This window comes from Capricornis sumatraensis, chromosome 19, assembly GCF_032405125.1.
Source record: "Capricornis sumatraensis isolate serow.1 chromosome 19, serow.2, whole genome shotgun sequence".
Taxonomy (NCBI): domain Eukaryota; kingdom Metazoa; phylum Chordata; class Mammalia; order Artiodactyla; family Bovidae; genus Capricornis; species Capricornis sumatraensis.
In genome coordinates, this window is record NC_091087.1 from 54,988,620 (window position 1) to 55,008,284 (window position 19,665).

General features: G+C 37.7%; 1 protein-coding gene across 1 annotated transcript in view; it reads left to right on the plus strand.

Moving 5' to 3' along the window:
• TTC6 (tetratricopeptide repeat domain 6) overlaps positions 1-19,665 on the plus strand; it is a 198,872-nt gene that overhangs the window by 54,938 nt on the left and 124,269 nt on the right. Inside the window, exons 3-5 of the mRNA XM_068991521.1 lie at positions 440-649; positions 6,596-6,729; positions 10,723-10,914. Of these exons, the coding sequence (XP_068847622.1) occupies positions 440-649; positions 6,596-6,729; positions 10,723-10,914 (536 nt within the window). The remainder of the gene's footprint in view (positions 1-439; positions 650-6,595; positions 6,730-10,722; positions 10,915-19,665) is intronic.

Below are 19,665 nucleotides of genomic sequence, written 5' to 3' on the forward strand. Positions count from 1 at the left end.
GCCCTTCTCTGACAGACTGAAGTCACGCTTCTACGAGAGCATTTGGCTAGTAGGAATCTCATTGTTTAGGATGAAAGAACCTCAGATTGGGGAGAGGTTGAATATTTCAATGGGCTTGATTCTGTGTGAGTGTGGGGAAGAATCAGGGCAAGAGTAGAGTCTTATTATTTCCTTAGAGTTGTTGGATCATGTGTGTTGGGTAGTAATATGTTTTGATACAAGGGCCAAGGAAAATAATTTGCCAAGCTTCACATTTTTCTTAAGTCCAGTGTGAGTTTCTCTTTCTCAGTCTTTCAGAGGAAGTTTATTATTTCTGCTTAATTTCAATCATGCATTTTTCATAATCAGTTTGTTGTCAGAGAGAAAACATTGCATAACTTAAAACTTTGGAAGGACCAATTTAAAAAAGCACGCTTTGTGCACTTATGTTTCCCAACAGAATGTGCTTGAGAAGCTTCCTGAAACTGTATCAAGTATTTTCCAGATTGAACAAGAGGATGTATTGGAATGGGGAACCTCAGAAGCAGAAAGCATATTATTTAAACCTCAGGAAACTTCGGAAGTTCAGTCAGCAAGTGAATCAAGTAAACCTCTGGAAGGCGCGCAGCCCATAGGTGATTCAAAAATAACCAAGCGGGTATCTTTAAAGGTAAAGCACTACTTACGTTGGAAATAAAGTTGTGAGAGTTGAGAACGTTTAAGTGTGAAGATATGGCCCAGCATGGGCCAAGGTTTGTGAGAGGGTTTGTCCTGAAAAATGGCTTTTCATGTGAAGTTGCTTGTCTGGGAAAAAAGGACTTCTGTTTCTTACAGACTTTTAGTCTCAAACCTAATTGCAGCTCTGGAGAGAGAAGAAAGATTTTTAAGGAATAAAGGAACCTTGGAGCTTTCAGAAACTGACCAAATGTTGTCTTGTTACCATCTTGAGAGAGTCAAGGACTGTAGCCTGGGGATCAGGATTGGGTGAATTTTGTAACCTGTGTTCCATTTAGGTTTCTCCTACTCCCAGTGTCTTTTTCTACTGTGAGAATTTTATTTTATTTATAATTTTATTCTATTTTATTCATGCATAATTTTCATTGTTTTACCACATTTGTATATTGCCTTATTATTATTTGCTTGGTGTGTTTCCTTGAGTCATTTTTTGGTTTAAATAAATGAGTTATTTAGGAATTTGGGTTTATTTAAGAATAGATAATTAATAATAAGCCTTGGACTTCCCAGGTGGTGCTCGTGGTGAAGAACCTGCCTGCCAGTGCAGGAGACGTAAAAGACGTGGGTTCTATCCCTGGGTCATGAAGACTCCCTGGAGAAGGAGATGGCAGCCTGCTCCAGTATTCTTGCCTGGAGAATCCCATGGACAGAGGAGCCTGGCAGGCTATAGTCCATGGGGTTTCAAAGAGTTGGACATGGCTGAAGTAACTTAGCACATTTAAGAATAGACATATTATTATTAAGATTTTTTTGAAAAGCCACTTTTTAATGAACCGCAGCATGTTACCTTGATATTATCTCCTGCAGTCTTCTCTGATTCAGATGGATGCCCCTTCTTGGATAAACACTCCCTTTAGTCAGTCCCTCTCCCTCTGGGCTCCTCTGTCCCCACCAGCGACCATGATCCTGCTATTGTGCATCACGCAGATCAACTGGCCATTGCCCGTTCTTTAACTTTTGCCCCAAACACCCAACTCTGAAACCTTATAGTTTTCTGTGACCTTACTGTCTTCTTGCCTTTCACAAAATAATCAGTCTCCAAGGCCTAGATTTCTCCTAAACATAATTGCTTATAACCTTTTTCTTCTCTTTTCCAGTTGACCTTCTCTCTGGATTAGTACCATTGCCTTTTGCCTTTTATTCATTTCTCAAGTCCTATTTTCTTAGGGTCATCTGGCATGATATTAGCATATGGATCTTCCTGCAATAATAGATAATAAGGAAAATCCACAAGTAATAGGTGACCAGAGAAAATCTGCCACTGCTGTCAGGGGGAAGGGACTTAACTGCTATGATTGGTGACTGACATTATCCTACATCATGCTGTCTCCCTAAGCTCACACCGAGTATATGAAGTGAAGCCTGCCACGGCTGAGTGAGCCCTCTCAATGATAACTACCCTGTGTTAGGCTGATACCTTCTAGGTGTGGAGAACTTAAAAGGCATCTTTAAAAATGATGATGTCTTGCCGAAAAAGTGTTCAGCTGGTGGTCACAGGTGATGTGTTTTACCCATTCTCCCGACTGAAAATTAGGACTTTGGAAATGAAATGTGGCATGAGGGGCAAATGGTTAATTAGTAAGTGTGTCAAAGAATGAAATGGATTTTTTGGACAATGATTTCACCACCATGACCTGTGAGGAATTTAAATCTTGCATTGAAAAAAGTCCCATAATGTTCATTCTTTTGATTTGCTGTGGCTGCTATTAAATGTCATGAAAAAATGTGCAAAATTATTTATTTTTGGTAAAAACACTCATTTCCTAAGGTAACTAGAGTTTACTGAGTGTTTATCATGTTCCGGCCACTTTGCTAAGTGTTTTACACGTTATCTTTTTTCTCCTAACGACAACCCTATTATAGGACTCTCAGTTGAAAAAACTGAGTCATGGAGAAGAGAAATAGCTTTCCCAGGTACAACCATATAGCTAAGTTGTAGAGGTAAGACTTGAGCTGAGGTGGTCTAATTCTGGAGCCTTTGCTCTTTGCCTGTTTGCGGTGCTGCCCATTCATAACAACAGTTAACAGGCACCTGGTGAAATACAAGAACACGGACTCATAGTGGCGAAAATGACCATGGCCAGAGTGTCCCTCACTGAACTGGGAGGCACGGTTTGATGAGAGAGACTCAGAGAGCAGATTCGGAGGGTTCTAACCTGAAACCAGAAGTGTTTCTGAAGGAGGAGAAGAGAATGTCTGATAAGACTTTGATGGTTTATTGTCATGGGACACATCAGAAAGGCCCAGAGAAAAGAGAGCTGGAAGTTTTCTGACTCATCCCACCAAATCTTCACCTCCTATTCCTTTTATTTGTGATGACATCTCAAGGTCAGTTAGTCTCCATGAACTTTACCCTGTTTGGACATCTGAGGCCATAAAGTTGGTCTCCAGCATCTCTGGCACAGGAATGAGGAACAGTGTATTCCAGCTAGCCAGGCCGGACTGGGGACACAAGGAAACCTCTTGTACGTAGCTCAGAGAAGTAGCCTGGAGCTGTGATAAAGGAACAATGCAGGATTTGCACTGCTCAACTACAGGCCAGATGGTCTCATTCAGCCAAAAAAAAAAAAAAAAAAAGGAGAGAATTTAATCAGTTCTTGCTTTACTGACCATTTCTACCCTTAGAAGCTTATTAGTATAGAAAAGATTGAGGACTCTGATTTGAGCCATGACCAACAAAAAGAAATTAGATAATAGTGACTCTGAAGAAATGACAGACAGAAGAACCTGTGAGAGGATCGTTGAACATTTTAGGAAGGAAAAGATCAAAAATTTATTAAAAAAAAAATATATATAGCTAACATGTATCTCAAAAGTCTAAATAAAAGGAAGCTTCAGAGATGTGGCATACCCCAAATTCTCCCCAGTTTTTACAAAACAATTTTGAGTGATCTATTGCATTCAGAGTTTTAAAAATACACAGAAAATGAAAGAAGAAATATCCATAGATAAACATAAAAGTGGCATGTGGCTATAACAATTATATCAGGAGGGCTAAGATCCAAAATGGGTTGAGGCCTGTGAATAATGCAAAGAATAAGAAAGTTTTTTTTTTTTTTTTTTGGTGTTAGTTTTGGAGCAAAGAGAGAAAAAAGGAAGGATAACCTTGTCATTACGGATGAATAGAGTGATGACAACAGATGACGGAGCAGTCTTAATTTATTTTTGGGAAAAGGTTGAGGTTTTAAATAAACAGAGCTATGTCAAATAGAAAGGGAAGCTGATAAAATTGTACTTTGCTTCTCTTAAATCTGACAAGGAGAATGATCCTTAGTTTAGAAAGAAGAAAGAATTAATAAAAGAAACTTGAAGCCCAAGATTGGTAGAAAGATTTTAAGAGTTAACTTGGATATCTGATCCTGTTGGCTCAGAGAGATGGGTTTAAGCCTGCTGTGCCTCTGTCAGCAGCAGCTTTGAGGAGCTGTTGTTGTGGGAGAGGTGCTAGGAACCTGGAAACAGGCAACTCAAATCCTGAGGTTTTTTTGTTTTTTTTTTTTTTAAGGATAAGAGTTATGGTTTCTGCAGTGTATGCACTGATCTTGGATAAAGATCTGAAATGATTAAATGAATCATTAAAAGAATTGTGTTTGAACCCTTGTAAAAAGGAGCCAGTATGTGTTCCCTAAAGGCAAGCCATGGAAGAACAACCTTATTATTATTACTATTATTTTTTGAGAATTACTAGACTGAACAGAAGAAAAGTGCCATTCCTGGGGGTCAACACAAGAGTACCATGGGGAAGAGCCCAGCACATCAGAAAGCTCAATAAACATTAGTTATTGTTACTATCCTTTGGATTTCAACAATCTGTTTAGCCTCCTGATGACAGTTTTGAAGACAGGACAACTTGGTGAACTGCCAGGTGGACTTATAAGTAGTTATGTGAAGGAGGCACAATTAGTCACGGAAGTCCCTAGTGGACTGCCATAGGGTTGTGTCTAATTCAGCATATTTTTTAATAATTTGGGTGATTAGATTTGCAGATAATGTCCAAAATGAGACTGATAAGATTTGCTGGCTCAGATGCAATTTAGTTGGGATAAATGTATGTATGATTCTTTCCCTGACTCCACAAACTAAGTGTGTAGCTGTGGGATGGCATGACTTAGAGCGAATGTGGAAAAGGTTTCAGGGTTTTAAGTTATGATTCAGTTTTGTGATAGGAAGATATGTGCAATCATAATTTGCATTGATTGACAATTACCCTAAAAGAAGATCGTCTTTCTCCTGGTAGATCTGATCACGTGCGTGTGCTGTGCTAAGTCACTTCAGTCATGTTTCTGGACTGTAGCCCTCCAGGCTCCCCTGTCCATAGAATTCTCCAGGGGTTCTCTGGAGTGGCTTGCTACGCCCTCCTCCAGGGCACCTTTCCAACCCAGAAATTGAACCCACATCTCTTATGTCTCCTGCATTGGCAGGTGGTTCTTTACCACTAGTGCCACCTGGAAAGCCCTCAGATTTGATCACATCACACCTGGAATACTGTGTTCGGACCTGGGAGTCCAACCCCAGGAGAGATACTGACAAATTGGAGACCATTTGGAAGAAGTACTCAGGATGACAAAGAAGAATATTTCAAAAAAATATCATGTGAGATAGAGTCGGAGGGACTGGGGATGCTTATCGCGGCGGGGTGGTGGTGGTGGTGGTGAGGGGTGGGAGGTGGGAAAGCAGGCCCAGGAAGTCAACTGTGTTCACATATTTGTCTGTCACATGGAAGAAAGCCAGATTGTGCCTGTATGATCCCGAGGATTGAATTGAGACTGGTAGATGAAAGTTGTAGGCACAATAATAATAATAAACAAAAATTCTAACACCTGGAAGAATTTCAGAGATGACCCCAAGTCCTCTGTTGCCAATCATGTTCGAATCAGGATGGATGGCCTTTGGTGGAGACGCTGTAGAGGAAATTCAGATATGAACTTGATGTGAGATAGAATACCCCATCCTCTGAGTTTTCCCCATTCATCATCATTTCCCTCCCCATTTTCAAGTCAGGACGGATGGCCTTTAGTGGAGACACTGTAGAGGAAGTTCAGACATGAACTTGGTGGTGAGATGGAATAGCCCGTACTCTGAATTTCCCTTATTCATTATCATTTTCTTACCCAAGACATTGCAATAGCTCTCTCCTTATGACTGCAGCGAGCCCAAACCCTCTACCTAATTTATAAGGACCTCTCTTTAACTGGCCTCCTCCTACTTATTCAGTCATTCTCTGCTTTCCTCAAGGAAAGCCTCCCTGCTTTCTTCCTGAAATCTAGTCTCCAAAAAGTACAGAGCAACCCACAGAGAAAAGTATCTTTAAATGAACTGCTGCCATGAATTCTGCAGATTTCCTAAGGAATCTAGGGAAACGACATTCCTAATATCTATAGTGATTAAAAGACAATTATTTAAGAGACAGAAATGCATTTGACTTTTCCCAAGTAGTCGAAACAGAAAACAGTATAACTATAAGAAGTATAAATTGGTAAACATTGCTCAAAATAGTTCTATAAAGCATTAAAGTTCATTTTGGCTTGTGCTTTCAAGCACCAGTCATGACCAACTTTGGGGCTGAAGGTAAGTTTTATTAAAAATACTAATCAAGAAGAGTAGATTTATGAAGGGAAAAATCTTATATTTTTTCTTTAATAGTTTTAAGGCAACAAATAGACTATTATAAATAAATATGGCACTAATATTTTCATTGCTGTGAAGGTATAAAATTACATGTTATAAAATTTAGGAAAAAATTTAGAGGAAAATATCAACACCTCCTTTAGAATTTATATTCTAAAATATACATAGAAATTAGGAGTTGAAATATAACATGGAACATCAGATATGAGAGAAAGATCTAACTTTCCTTAACAGCATACTTTATGTTTTTTCCAAGGTGAATTCATCAGAATTGTTGCAAATCAAAGGAAAAGAAGTTAAGCAAAGGCGAAAAAGTAAATTTGGAGTTACACCACAGAGACCAAAAAAGATTTCAAAACCCAAGTGTGGTCAAAAACTACCTAAAAAAAAGTAACTTCCTGAGCTATACAAATTTTATTGTCGGTTTCTTAGCTATACAAATTTTATTGTCAGAAGAGAAATTATTCAGTAGTACTGATAGGTGAAACTGTGTTTGTAAAGGAAGATTAAATGTTTTAGAAATTCACGTATGAGATCCAACTTGAACCTTCTCACAGGAAGAGTTGGTGGCAGCTGGTACAGTAGGATATATATATATATATTGTGGTCCACGCTTCTTTCTACTTTTTTTTTTTTTTTGATCAGTGTACTTAGTAATGACAAAGCAACAGCTAGAATAAAAATGACTCTTTGAGAGACAAAAAAGAATTTAATGTTAACATGTAAGATTTGATATTTTGGGTCACTGAAGTGCCTAATTTGGATTAACTGTTCATTATATTGGTTAATTTTGTTATGATAAAATAAAAGACAACCCCCCACTGTCTATAGGACAGTCGATTTGGAAATTTATTTATTTATTTGTTTTTAGTTCTACCAGTTTATTGCTACCAACCTCATGCACACATGCTCAGTCATGTAACTGCAGGGACTGCAGCCCGCCAGGTTCCTCTGTCCATGGACTTTTCCAGGCAAGAATACTGGAGTGGGTTGCCATTTCCTTCTCGATTTAGAAATTTAGATGGCCTTACTTTTCTCTACTATAATTTTATATTTCATTCCCACCTCTCACATACTTTCAGTAGGGTTTCTTATTACACAGGGGTGCAAGCACAATTTTGAATAATAGTGTGTAAATGCAATTTAGGTTTATGGTTTATCTTTTGCCAGTCATCTTGATGAAACTTATTTTCTCCTTATTTTTCCACTAGGTTTTTATGGGTTGGTTTTTTCTAGGTTCTTCTTCATTTAACTCTTTATGGGGGGCTTAAAGAAGCTTTAATTATTAGCTTTTGTTGTTGCTTAGGGCACTGAAAGGTGTGCAGGACATGGAAGACAACCTTTTTATGGCCGGCCTAAACTTTGTAAATGGATAATACTCACAATTTAGTAGCTGAGAGTAGACTCACAGGAAAAGAATTCCAAAGTTTATGAAAGAGTCAAATTGGCATTTAAGTGACCCTGTACATGCCATTGCTTATCTGCATTGCTTTAAGCTCATTTAGTTAGCAAGATTATGTATTAAAACAAATAGTGACAGCAGACAACAAGTATTTTACCTTCAATAAATAGTTACTGTCAGATTATCAATGAAGCAGAAACTTCTTGATTTTTTTTCCCTAAAAAACCTTGCATTTAGTGCATTAGGCAAAGTAGTGTGGCCACACACAGAGGCAGAGTCTTTTCTTTTTTATGTCTTAGTGTTTCAAAGAATGACAAATAGTCCTGTTAAAGGAGAGTGTGCTATAAAAACACACAGCCTTTCTTGAGCATGCCAAAAATATTTGTAGATCTTTTTGATATATATATATATATATAGTACTCTGTTAATTCATTAAAACTGAAATTAGAAACCTCCATTATAAAGAACTAAGAATGTGATGCAGAGGAATAAAAATCTGGTATTTAAAAAGTTTATATGAATAGAAGAGAATGTTGGAAAATCTTTTATTCACTGGTCTTTTTTCCTTAATCAGTTTTTCACCTAACTTTTCTCACCAATGACTAGCTTCCCAATTGAACTGTTTTCTTAGGAATTCAGCCATCTCTTGAAAACATAGTGTTTTTTTAGCTCAATAACCAAGGAGATTCACTTGCAGATCTATATTATTAAAAACATGAAGGGAACATAGGAATTCAGATTGGTTCTGATGCTTTTTTAAGTAAAAAAAAATCTGTAATCTCAAGAATATTTCACTAGCCAAGACCTGTCCCAGATAGAATGAAGATGTAGGTGAGCATGACATCAGAACCCACCTTTTTCTCTTTTTCCCAGTCCTTTCTTAGGAACCCTGAGTTTCTTAGGGATCCTCGGCTTCCTGGAGACCCATTTTCACTCCCTGAGTTATATTTCGTTGTCCCAGGCATTTCCAAACGCTTTAGATTTACCTCTCTTTTCCTCTGCCACTTAAACATGTACACATTTCATATCCTGTTTTTGTTGGGCCGTATACTGTTTTGGAAATGACATAAACTACTCTCTATCAGTGATTCAATAATGTACATGTGATGCCTAGCAATGGGTTAGCTGTTGTGCAGTGCAAATTAGTAACATCAGTAAACATAAGGGAGCATTTCTGGAGAGTTCCAGAGACCAAGAAGTGTTACTGTTATCAATTTTTTTATAAGGTAGGGGTTAAGAATTTTTGCTTTAATTTTGCAGAAGACCTTCAGAGAGGCCAGTAGTAGGATTTCCAAGTGTTAGAACTAGGCTTCTGATGCAGGCCCAGCTAACTATTTATACTATGCTACTATCCAGACTCATGGAACGGTCAGTGGATAGATCTGCATTAACCCATTACATAAAGGGTCAGATTGGGTGGGACAGGAATAGGGCAATGTATGAAAAGAGATATTTGTAAGAAGGAAAAAGAAAGTAAAGTTTGCAGAGAAATTTGTCCTTGCAGTATTATTTGAAGAATATTTGAAAAAGTGAAAGTGCTGGTCACTCAGTCATGTCCAGCTCTTTGCAACCTCTTGGACTGTAGCCCATCAGCCTCCTCTGTCCATGGGACTCTACAGGCAAGAATATTGGAGTAGGTAGCAATTCCCTTCTCCAGGGGATCTTCCTGACCCAGGGATTGAACGTGGGTCTCCCACATTGCAGGCAGATTCTTTACATGTCTGAGACACCAGGAAAGCAGATAAAAAGTTAGGAAATATATCTATAATTCAAAGGACTGAGAAGTCTTTCTGGCCCTATGAATTGTCCTAGAGACAGCATCTGCCATATGAGATGGCACATATGCTCTAAATGCATTCATTCCTTTTTTTCTTAAAGCAGCCTTACTCAGGATGCACTAATGTTGTAATTCTCATCTTAACGAATGTTGTTATTCTCACCTTACTGAAGGTATAATGAAATTAATTGATTTGCTTATTGCCAAGTGATAACGTTAAACAGGATTTGAACAGAGGCATTCTTAACCACTATGCTGAAAGTAGGGCCAGATGCTAGGAGCCTTGAAACTTGAGAGAGGAAATTGTTGCATGCAGCAAGCAACAAAAAAACCATTGTATTGGGGAGAGGAGTATTTAAAGATCCGTGTGCTAGAATTTTGTAGGATCTTGGAAGGAGGTGGAATAGCAAATGGCAACCCACTCCAATATTCTTGCCTGGAAAACTCTGTGGACAGAGGAACTTGGTGGGCCACAGTCTGTGGGGTCCCAGAGAATCAGATGTGACTGGGCAACTGAGCACGCACGCAAGCATGCATGGAAGCGGGAGGAGACATGGTACAAAGTCTGGTACGTAATAGGTGGTCAGAAAGGATTTGTTGATTGAATGGCATGGCAAGTGAGAGTGGGTATTAAGAAATTAGATCTTCATGGCCTCTTTTCTGTTTTGAAAAGGCAGGAGAGAAGCAAGTTCTATTAACTGCATAGTGGGAAAGAAGATGCTTTGTTAACTTAGAGAGACCCAGATTTCCACCGATGCTAGTTAATGGATAATGTACTGTTGTTGAACTTCTTCAGCGATGTAAGCATTTGAGCAGAGTAGCAATGAAGTAATGTATGATGGCTAAAGGTTATGGTGTCACTGAGTGAGTTGCAGAGTTCAGGAGAGAAGAGATTTGGGTGGGAGTGGGATAATAATAATGAGTTAGCTTTTAGACCTGTTGATTCTGAGATACTTGTAGGAAATACAGGTTGAGATCTTCGGCAGGCAGTTGGATATATATGACTAAAGATCTGGTCAATGGCCTGAGGTTGTAATAATAAATTTTTTATGAACCACTGTAATAGTTTTAAATGTGATTTCCCATGTGTAGACGTCTTTTGTGGAGCCTGAACTAAACTGACCGTGTAAATATATTTTGTATCTAAAAAAGCAGAAAATGATAAAAAAAAAAAAAGAGGCCTACTTTCTTATCTCTGTGGCAGAATTCCAGACTACTCCACTTGGACCCTTCACAACCTGTGCACCACCATCCCAGCCAAAGAGCTGCCCGTTGACTTGCGCGTGGCCTCTCGAGTGTATCATACAGCCGACAAGAAAGGTCACAATACTGTGCTTGGAGTATTCGGAACCTCTTTGTTAGATGATCGCTATACAGACGAAGAGCAAAGAGATAGGTGAGGATTCCACTGTTCATTTTGTCTTAAACTAGATTTAAAAGAATTTAGCCAAAGAATTTCTGCCTTTGAGGCTTAGATTCTGAAAACCTGCTTCTGTTCTTGGGCACTAGAAAGGAACAGTTGAGTTTTGGCCCTTTCTGTCCCTTCCCCATATGTACACAGTCTAGGTCAGTGTCTTCATCTCCTGGTATTGACATGAACCAGAAGGCAAATTTCATTTAATGGTTTATAGTTCCCAAAGAGTGTCACATGCATGGCCTCGTTTGTTCTCTGTAACAACTCGATGGAGTACAGATGTAGAAATGGAAGCTCATAAGAACCAAGCAACTTTGCCTGGCTTATACAACTAAGAACATCACAGATTTGAGAGCTGAAGGCAGTGTTTAGATTTCCTCATCATTGGGCATTCTTGGGTCCAGGGATCATGTACAAAAGTCATATCTGCTGGAACCTTTTCCATTTCTCCTCATGTCATGTTTCCTTTGGAATAGGAGTATTCTTTTATGGTGAGTATATAACTTATAGCATCCTCAAATGGGAAAAGAAAAGGGAAGGGGGCTAACATTTACTTAACATGAACTATATTCCTTGTACTATGCTCTGTGCTTTGCATTTTTCCTGTTTAAATCTTCAATCATAAGAAGTCATAATTTCCATTTAATTCATGAAGAAACTTAAGCTTTATAATATCAGATACTTACCTCTAAATAGTGATTAGAATCCAGATTTGTTTAACCTAATTTTTCTCAAAAATGTTTTTTCATTGTCACCCCCTTAAGAAGGCTTTTTAAACTTCTCCCCACCCTAATTTCCCCTCCGCATTAAATTATAATGCTCTAGATATATTGTATATCTGTCTATGATACTGTGTGTATGTCTGTACCTTATACATAGAAAGAGTAAACTTTTATCATCCCCTGCCCTCCTCAGCCACTAATTTTCACTCCCTTGAGGGTGGTATCACCTGCATACAGAGAATGCATACTCTGAAGTCTCTTGTCTTTCAAAAGAGCTGGTAGGAATCCTGAAAGACCATCTGTAATGCATTTTTTTTGCATTAATTTTTTTATTGGAGGATAATTGCTTTACAGTTTTGTGATGGTCTCTGCTGTATATCAACATGAATCAGTCATAATTACAAGTATATCTCCTCCCTGTTGAGCCTCCCTCTGCCACCCACTCCATCCCTCTAGGTTGTCACAGAGCAGCAGGCTGGGTACTCTGTATGTTTTTAAAATACTAAAATATTAAATATTAAGTTAAATAGATATGTTCTTAGTGTTATATTTTAACCAGTCTAGATATGAAGATCATATTTTAAAAGATCACTTTTAATTTTACTATTAAAAAAATTATTGGTGACTTACTCTCACATGCTTTATTCTGATCCAGTTTCCTCAAACTTTACTTTTAGTCAAGATTGTAACACTTCACTGCCTTCTTTTAAGATTTAAAGTCTTCTGATTTCCCTGCATTTAGTAATCACCGTGCCATTCAATATGAATCCCCCAAGGAAGGTCATTCGCATGTTTGTTTTCTGTTTAGGCAAAAAGATTTTTTAAAAAAGGATTTATGTATTATTCATAATTTTATGAATAAAATTTTACATAAAGATTTTGGTGATTTCAAAATTGCTGCAGTTTCTCTGATAGATAATAGCAGTTCCATATAACTTCTTTGAAATGTCTTTTAAAAGCCTAAAGCGGAGAGTGGACATAAAGACATAAGCATAGTCAGGTAGATGCAACTAGAGAGTAGTAGATGCAACGAGACAACTATACTGAATCATTTCCATTGGCACTCTGCAAGCCAGGCATCCTTTCTTGAGGACTCACAGCTTATATTATTCATGCAAAGTGTTAAAAATACTGATTTCTTTCCAATTCTAAATTTTTTTTCCTTAAGCAGATCTCACTTTCTTTTTCCCAGAGAGTCAATAAATGTTCTATTTGATGATGATAATTCTTGGCAATTTGTTCCTAAGTACCAAATAAGAAGTTAATTTAAGCACTGAATATTTAATTCTCTGGCATCCATTTCTTGAGGATTATCTTGCTAAACATAGCTTAACCTTTTCAAAATATATCTGTCTGCTGAGCCTACCAAGTTCAGAGAAATGTATATTTTTTTCTGCACTAATAAGTTGTCTCAAGAAAGGTAATTGTGAACACAAAATGAATACCTTTTCACTTGGTGGCTTTTTGGTTTTTCTGTGCAGGGAACAGTTAACCACAAAGCATAACACTTGTGGTTATATAGTTTAATGCTTTCTTAATTTTGCGCATAGTAATTGTCATTACTTTAATGACATAGGATACTTTAATGGGATAGTGTGGGTACATAAGTTTAGTTAAAATAGCAATCTACTGTTCAAACTTGTTTATTTTGTTAAATAACAATTTTGATGAGAACTATAAAAATACTCCATATTGATCATACTTTTGCATATAGAAATTTCTGATAAAGAGAAGTTTATAGACATCTAAGAATTAGGATTCTTAGCATGGAATTTTAGTGAATAGCATGGAATTTTGGTGAAAAGCCTTGTGAACATTTCTGTCTATACATGAATTTAAACCATAGATGGCATTCTATAGACTGATATTTTTCGCTCAAGGTTATGTGTGAACATTTAAATTATTCCATAATATTTGCTAACTTAACCAATCTGTAGCTTAAGAAAATTTCTTGGTATGGAATTACTTATTAAATTTTTTGGTTTAAAAATTTTGATGCATATTGCTGAAATTCTCTCTGGAAAAGTTATACCATCTTATATCCCTACCAATAATTGATGGCATTGTTCATTTCCTTTCAATCTGACCAAACTATTAATTGTCAATTTTCATGATTTTTTTCCCTAATCTAATATAGAAAAAAAAAACTCTTTATTTCTTTTATTCATTTCTAATAAGATTGAGCATATTTTTAGATGTCTCTTGGTTATTTGTTTTTATCCTTTTGAGAATTACCAATTTATCTTCTGTTATCATTCATCTTTTTCTTACTGATTTATAAATGATCTTTCTATATTAAAGATTTTAATTATTTGTCGTATTAATGAAGACCTTAAACATTTTTGTTGTTTGCTTTCAGTTTTGTTGATGCTGCTTTATGCCATACAAAAGTTTTACACTAATACAGAAGTAGTGAAAACTGGCAATAGTTTCCTTTATGTGTTTCTAGTCTTGGTGTCATTCTTAGAAAGGGCTTTGCTACACTTAAATTTAAATATATTTTTCACATTTTCATCAAGTAATTTTATTGCTTTCTTTAAAAAAAATTTAATCTTTGATCCATCTTTAATTAATTTGATAAGATTAAGCATTATTGTTTCCTTCCCAAATGACTAATTAATTGCACAATAAGTTTATTTTTTCAATAAATCCTCTTTTTCTCACTAATTTGAAATGCCAACTTTTCATACCTTAAATTGCAGTGTGTCATCAAGTTTGTTTATAGACTTACATTCTATTTTAGTGAGTTTTCTGTGTAAAATTGCATGTATATTTTGTTGACCCACCATCAAGAAAGAGAGAATGGGTGGCAAAAATGCTGTCAATAAACATTGACTGACCCTCTCAAGTCAGGTATCCCTCATAGCCAGCCCAGCTTCTGGTGGTAAGACATGCTTAGATTAGAGATACCAAATTTAGCCCTCAACTGAACTTCAAATTACAAGGGAAATTTCTAGTCATATTTTAGAAAAACATGTGTAGATGGTTAGTTCTGTGCATTAAAATAGCAGTCATGACTACCACAACAAAAATTGGAAAAGCAGAGGTTAAATGGTAGAAATCAAAGTTTAATTTCATTTGTTATTTTGCTATAAAATAATAATAAAAATACAAATATGCAATAAAATACAAAAAAGGACAACAATTACTCAAGATCTTGCCATCCAGAGATAATACTTTTCTTAAGTATATGATTCTGGACTTTGTTGTTTGCAAATAAATCATATGGAACAAAACTTGGGTAATGCTATGTAAATAATGTTTTGTAACCTGATTTTTAAAGCTTATTATGCCATAATTATCTTTCTATATCATGAAACACAGGTCTGAATAGTACTGTGTGGCAGGCTTTGAGTTAGGCACTAACTAAGCATCTGTGAGCGGAGAAGGCAATGGCACCACACTCCAGTACTCTTGCCTGGAAAATCCCATGGACGGAGGAGCCTGGTGGGCTGCAGTCCATGGGGTTGCTGAGGGTCGGACATGACTGATCGACTTCACTTTCACTTTTCACTTTCATGCCTTGGAGAAGGAAATGACAATCCACTCCAGTGTTCTTGCCTGGAGAATCCCAGGGATGAGGGAGCCTGGTGGGCTGCCGTCTATGGGGTTGCACAGAGTTGGACACGACTGAAGTGACTTAGGATTAGCAGCAGCAAGCATCTGTGAGGAGCTTCGCTGGTGGCTCAGATGGTAAAGAACCTGCCTGGGGTGCAAGAGACCCAGGTTCGATCCCTGGGTTGGGAAGATCCCCTGGAAAAGGGAATGGCTACCTACTCCAGTATTCTTGCCTGGAGAATTCCATGGACAGAGGAGCCTGGAAGGCTACAACCTATGGGGTTGCAAATAGTTGGACACAACTTGAGTGACTGACAGAGTTAAGAATCTGTGAACACAAGAAACAATCTCTGCCCACAGGGAATTTGGAGATTAGCAGAGAAGAAAGGTAGTGAATTAATTATTGTGAGTTTGACAGTTAATATGCAGATGGGCAGTATATAGAAGCATGTTTTCAATTATCTGTGGAAGATTGAGCAAATGATAGTTAAATTGAAATTTAGGAATGAACAGAAGATAGCCAGGAAGAAGGGAAAGAATATTTTTAGTTTCTTGCTACTCCAAAGTATGGTTCACAGACTAGCAGCATCACCATCACCTGGAAGCTTGTTAAAAATACAGGTGATGTGTATGCAAGCTGAACTTTGAGAGTCTGTGCTGTGGACAGTTGTAACCCATTTGAGAATTAGAAAGATGCCCATCAGTAGAGCAGTGAGGCCATTGATTCTGGAGAGAACACAAGGGTCAAGACTATGCAGGAATTATAGATGTTCTCTGTGTGTATGTGAGAGCATGTGTGTGGGGACCTGGGGGAGAGATTGTTATTCACAGTGTGTTGAGAAGCCACTGATAGGATTATTTGAGGAAGAATGACATGATCAGATTTGCTTTAAGATAGCACAGTCCTCATCATGACTTCTCAGTAGCACCTAGCACAGTTGATCACCTGCTCTTCCTTACAACACCTTTATCCCTTGGCCTTCAGGACTGCAGTCTCTCTTGATTCCTGCCTCCTTTGCTATGTCTTCTTAGTCTCCCTTGCTGGTATCGCCTCATCTCTTGACTTCAAAGCATTGGAGTGCCCAAAGCTTATCCTTGGATCTATTTTCTCTTCTGCCTCTACTCTCAAGGTGATCTTATTCAGGATCATAGCTTTACATATGATCTATATGCTGATAACTATTATTAATTAAAATAAATGATTAAAGACTATAATTGTCCTTGTAATAACTAAAAGCTGGAAAAAACTTAAGTGTCCAACAATGGAAGACTTTTTATAGTGCATCCAATGATGGGATGTATTAGAATTGTGGCAAAGAATAAGTTAGAGCTCTGCGTACTGAGAGGAGTTAGAACCCAGTATATAAACAGATACGTGATTATGCACAAACAGATTTTTAGCATGGAGGAAAATTCAGGAAACTGTTAACTGTGATCCTTCTATTTTCCTTTTATATTTTACACCAAATTGATAAAAAGTGAAATTATACTTCGTCTTATTTTTGCTTTATTTATATGATATATGAAAGTGAAAGTCGCTCAGTTGTGTCCAACTCTTTGGGACCCCATGGACTATACAGTCCATGGAATTCTCCAGGCCAGAATACTGGAGTGGGTATCCTTTCCCTTCTCCAAGGGATCTTCCCAACCCAGAGATCGAACGCAGGTCTCCTTCATTGTAGGTGGATCCTTTACCAGCTGAGCTACAAGGGAATATATTTGTCCTTGAATTTTTAATTTTTTCTAAGTTGTTTCCCTTGTAGATTGCATAGTATTGAATATTAGTTAAGCCAATCAGAAATTAATTTTCTTATAGTAGGCTGGATCATCTCATATTCATTTATTGTCATATCAGATACACTTGGCAGTATTCTTGAAAGGTGTTGGAGGTGGGAGAGGACAGGACTGAGAGATTTTGCATCTATGGTTTTCATCTGTGAGTGTTAAAACTATTGTACTAGAAGCCGACCTTTTCCTACTGAGTTTCCTATGTGGAAAGATTATTCTTGGCTTTTTTTCTGTGCATGCACATATATTACTTATACATACATTTTACAGAAAAGACATTAAAGATGTTATCTTGACATTTATAATCCTTCGAGGATTTTAATTTTAAAACTGAAGGGCAGACATATGAGTAATTATTTTGACTTATTATCTTTACTACTTACAGCTTACAAATCAACTATATAAAATGTACTTCCATCAGGAAGATTTTATCTGGCCCCCCATCTTGAGTAGGGTAGCAATATCTGAAATGGAAAGCAGAATATTATCTAGTAGAAAGTCTATTGAGGTACATTTATTGCATAATTTATTTTTAACAACCACTCGATGCAATAGATGAAATCATTCTGTTTCCCAAACAGAGAAAAGGAGGTTCAGAGATTGACCAGTTCATATTTATAGAGCTGGTGAAAGCTGGGAATCAGACCCAAGTCGCTCTGATCCTAAATGTGGTTTCCAATATATCACAGTTTTTTAAAATTAATTTTCATTGTTGACTTACAATGTTGCGTTAGTTTCTGCTTAGTTCCCCTGGCCTAGGATCGAACCCGTGCTCCCTGCATTGGGAGTGCAGAGTCTTAACCACTGGACCACCAGGGAATTATTTATATAAATATTCATACACACACACACACATATATGTGTATATATAAGTTTACTGTTTTGTGACCTTATAAAAATTCCTCTTATTTTTTTCTATGTTTCAATTCCAAACACTGATTCTTATCTCGTTTTCAGAACCAATCCTGATATAAACTAGGAAGGATCATATTTTACTCACCCTTGATGCTTTGTATTTGGTCTGTTATGACCCAATTTCGAAAGTAGGGTTTACGCTTATTCGGGTGGGGATTTTATCTTGTATCGTTTGTTCCTTCTTAGAACTGAAGCTCTGTTTCTGAGTCCTGGGCCAAAGCTGGGGCCTTGCTCCCTGAGGGGACTTTTCTGATACTAATTGCTCAATTGTTGAAAGCTCTCACCGAATACTGCCTGTATTTGTACTCCGTGTCACCGGTTGCTCCCGCCCCCACACTAGAATGTGCCCTCATCCCTTTTAGACCTTCCCAGTGTCACCTGCAGTGCTGTGGTCTGCAGCTCTGCATTTGGGATCGTCTGTTTTGTCTTCTGCTCCACATGTCCTTCCAGTGTGGGTATCTGGGACTGACTTTCCCCACCATCCCCATGTCTTGCGTTGTCTGCCATTCATTCCTCGGTGATCAGGTCAATCCTGACCTGGCCTACCCCCCCACCCCTTACTTGGCCTTGTTCCTTGCTACATAATCCAGACAATGACCCAAGGTATTATACCAAAGAATATAAGACCTAAGCCCCATTTGAGGTCTTGCTGGTGATGTGTGTGACAGAAGCACATATATAAGAGCTGTAAGAGACCTTGGCCTTGCCCTTGCCTAACCATCTCATGTTATAGGTGGGGAAACAGAGGCAGAATTTTGCACCCCAATCACAGTAGGTGGCAGTTAGGACTGGCATCAACAGTAACCTCATTTAGACTTTTGTTAATTCATTTTCAACAAGTAGCCCCCATACCTAAGTAAGCCTTAAGCATACTTTAAAAAATAAATTGGGATGACAAATTTATGTTAGTACACATTATAAATATTTGATAAGATTAGTATATTTTTGTTTTTATATGGAAACACCAAAAAATTTATTTGGAAATTTGCCTGATTTCGTATCTGCCAACATCTAGTAGCTCAGCTGGTAAAGAATCTGCCTGCAGTGTAGGAGACCTCGGTTCAATTCCTGAGTTGGGAAGATCCGCTGGAGAAGGGGTAGGCCACCCACTCCAGTGTTCTTGGGCTTCCTTGGTGGCTCAGCTGGTAAAAAATCCGCCTGCAATGCGGGAGACCTGGGTTCGATCCCTGGGCTGGGAAGATCCCCTGGAGAAAGAAATGGCTACCCACTCCAGTATTCTGGCCTGGAGAATTCTATGGACTCTGTAGTCCATGGGGTCACACTCTGGGGTCGCAGAGTCGACACAACTGAGCGACTTTCACACAAAAATGTCTGAAAGCAAAGCGGTGTCATTCCACCAGATGTCACTGTTTGCATGTAGCAATGAAGTTACAATGATTAAAATAAAATTCCCCCCTCCCTGATTATATTTGTATAAAAGATTCTGCATAATTATACTCTTATTCTTCTTTGGCTTATTCTTCTTTAGATTTATTATTTTATTGAAGACTATGTTTCCTGAATTTTTTAAAGTATTGAAAATATTCATTTTCTCTGCTATAGATTTTAAAGACTTTACTAAGCAAAATTATTTGTAGATTAGTATCTTCAAGAAGGTGAGCTCTTAAAGTCTTTTCTAGACCTAGAAGTTTGCTTTTGAAACAACATTCTTTTAAATTACTGTTTTCTAAGTTGTCGATTGTGACCTAGTAAGTGGATTGTGCGATCAACTTAATGGCTTGCTATGAGC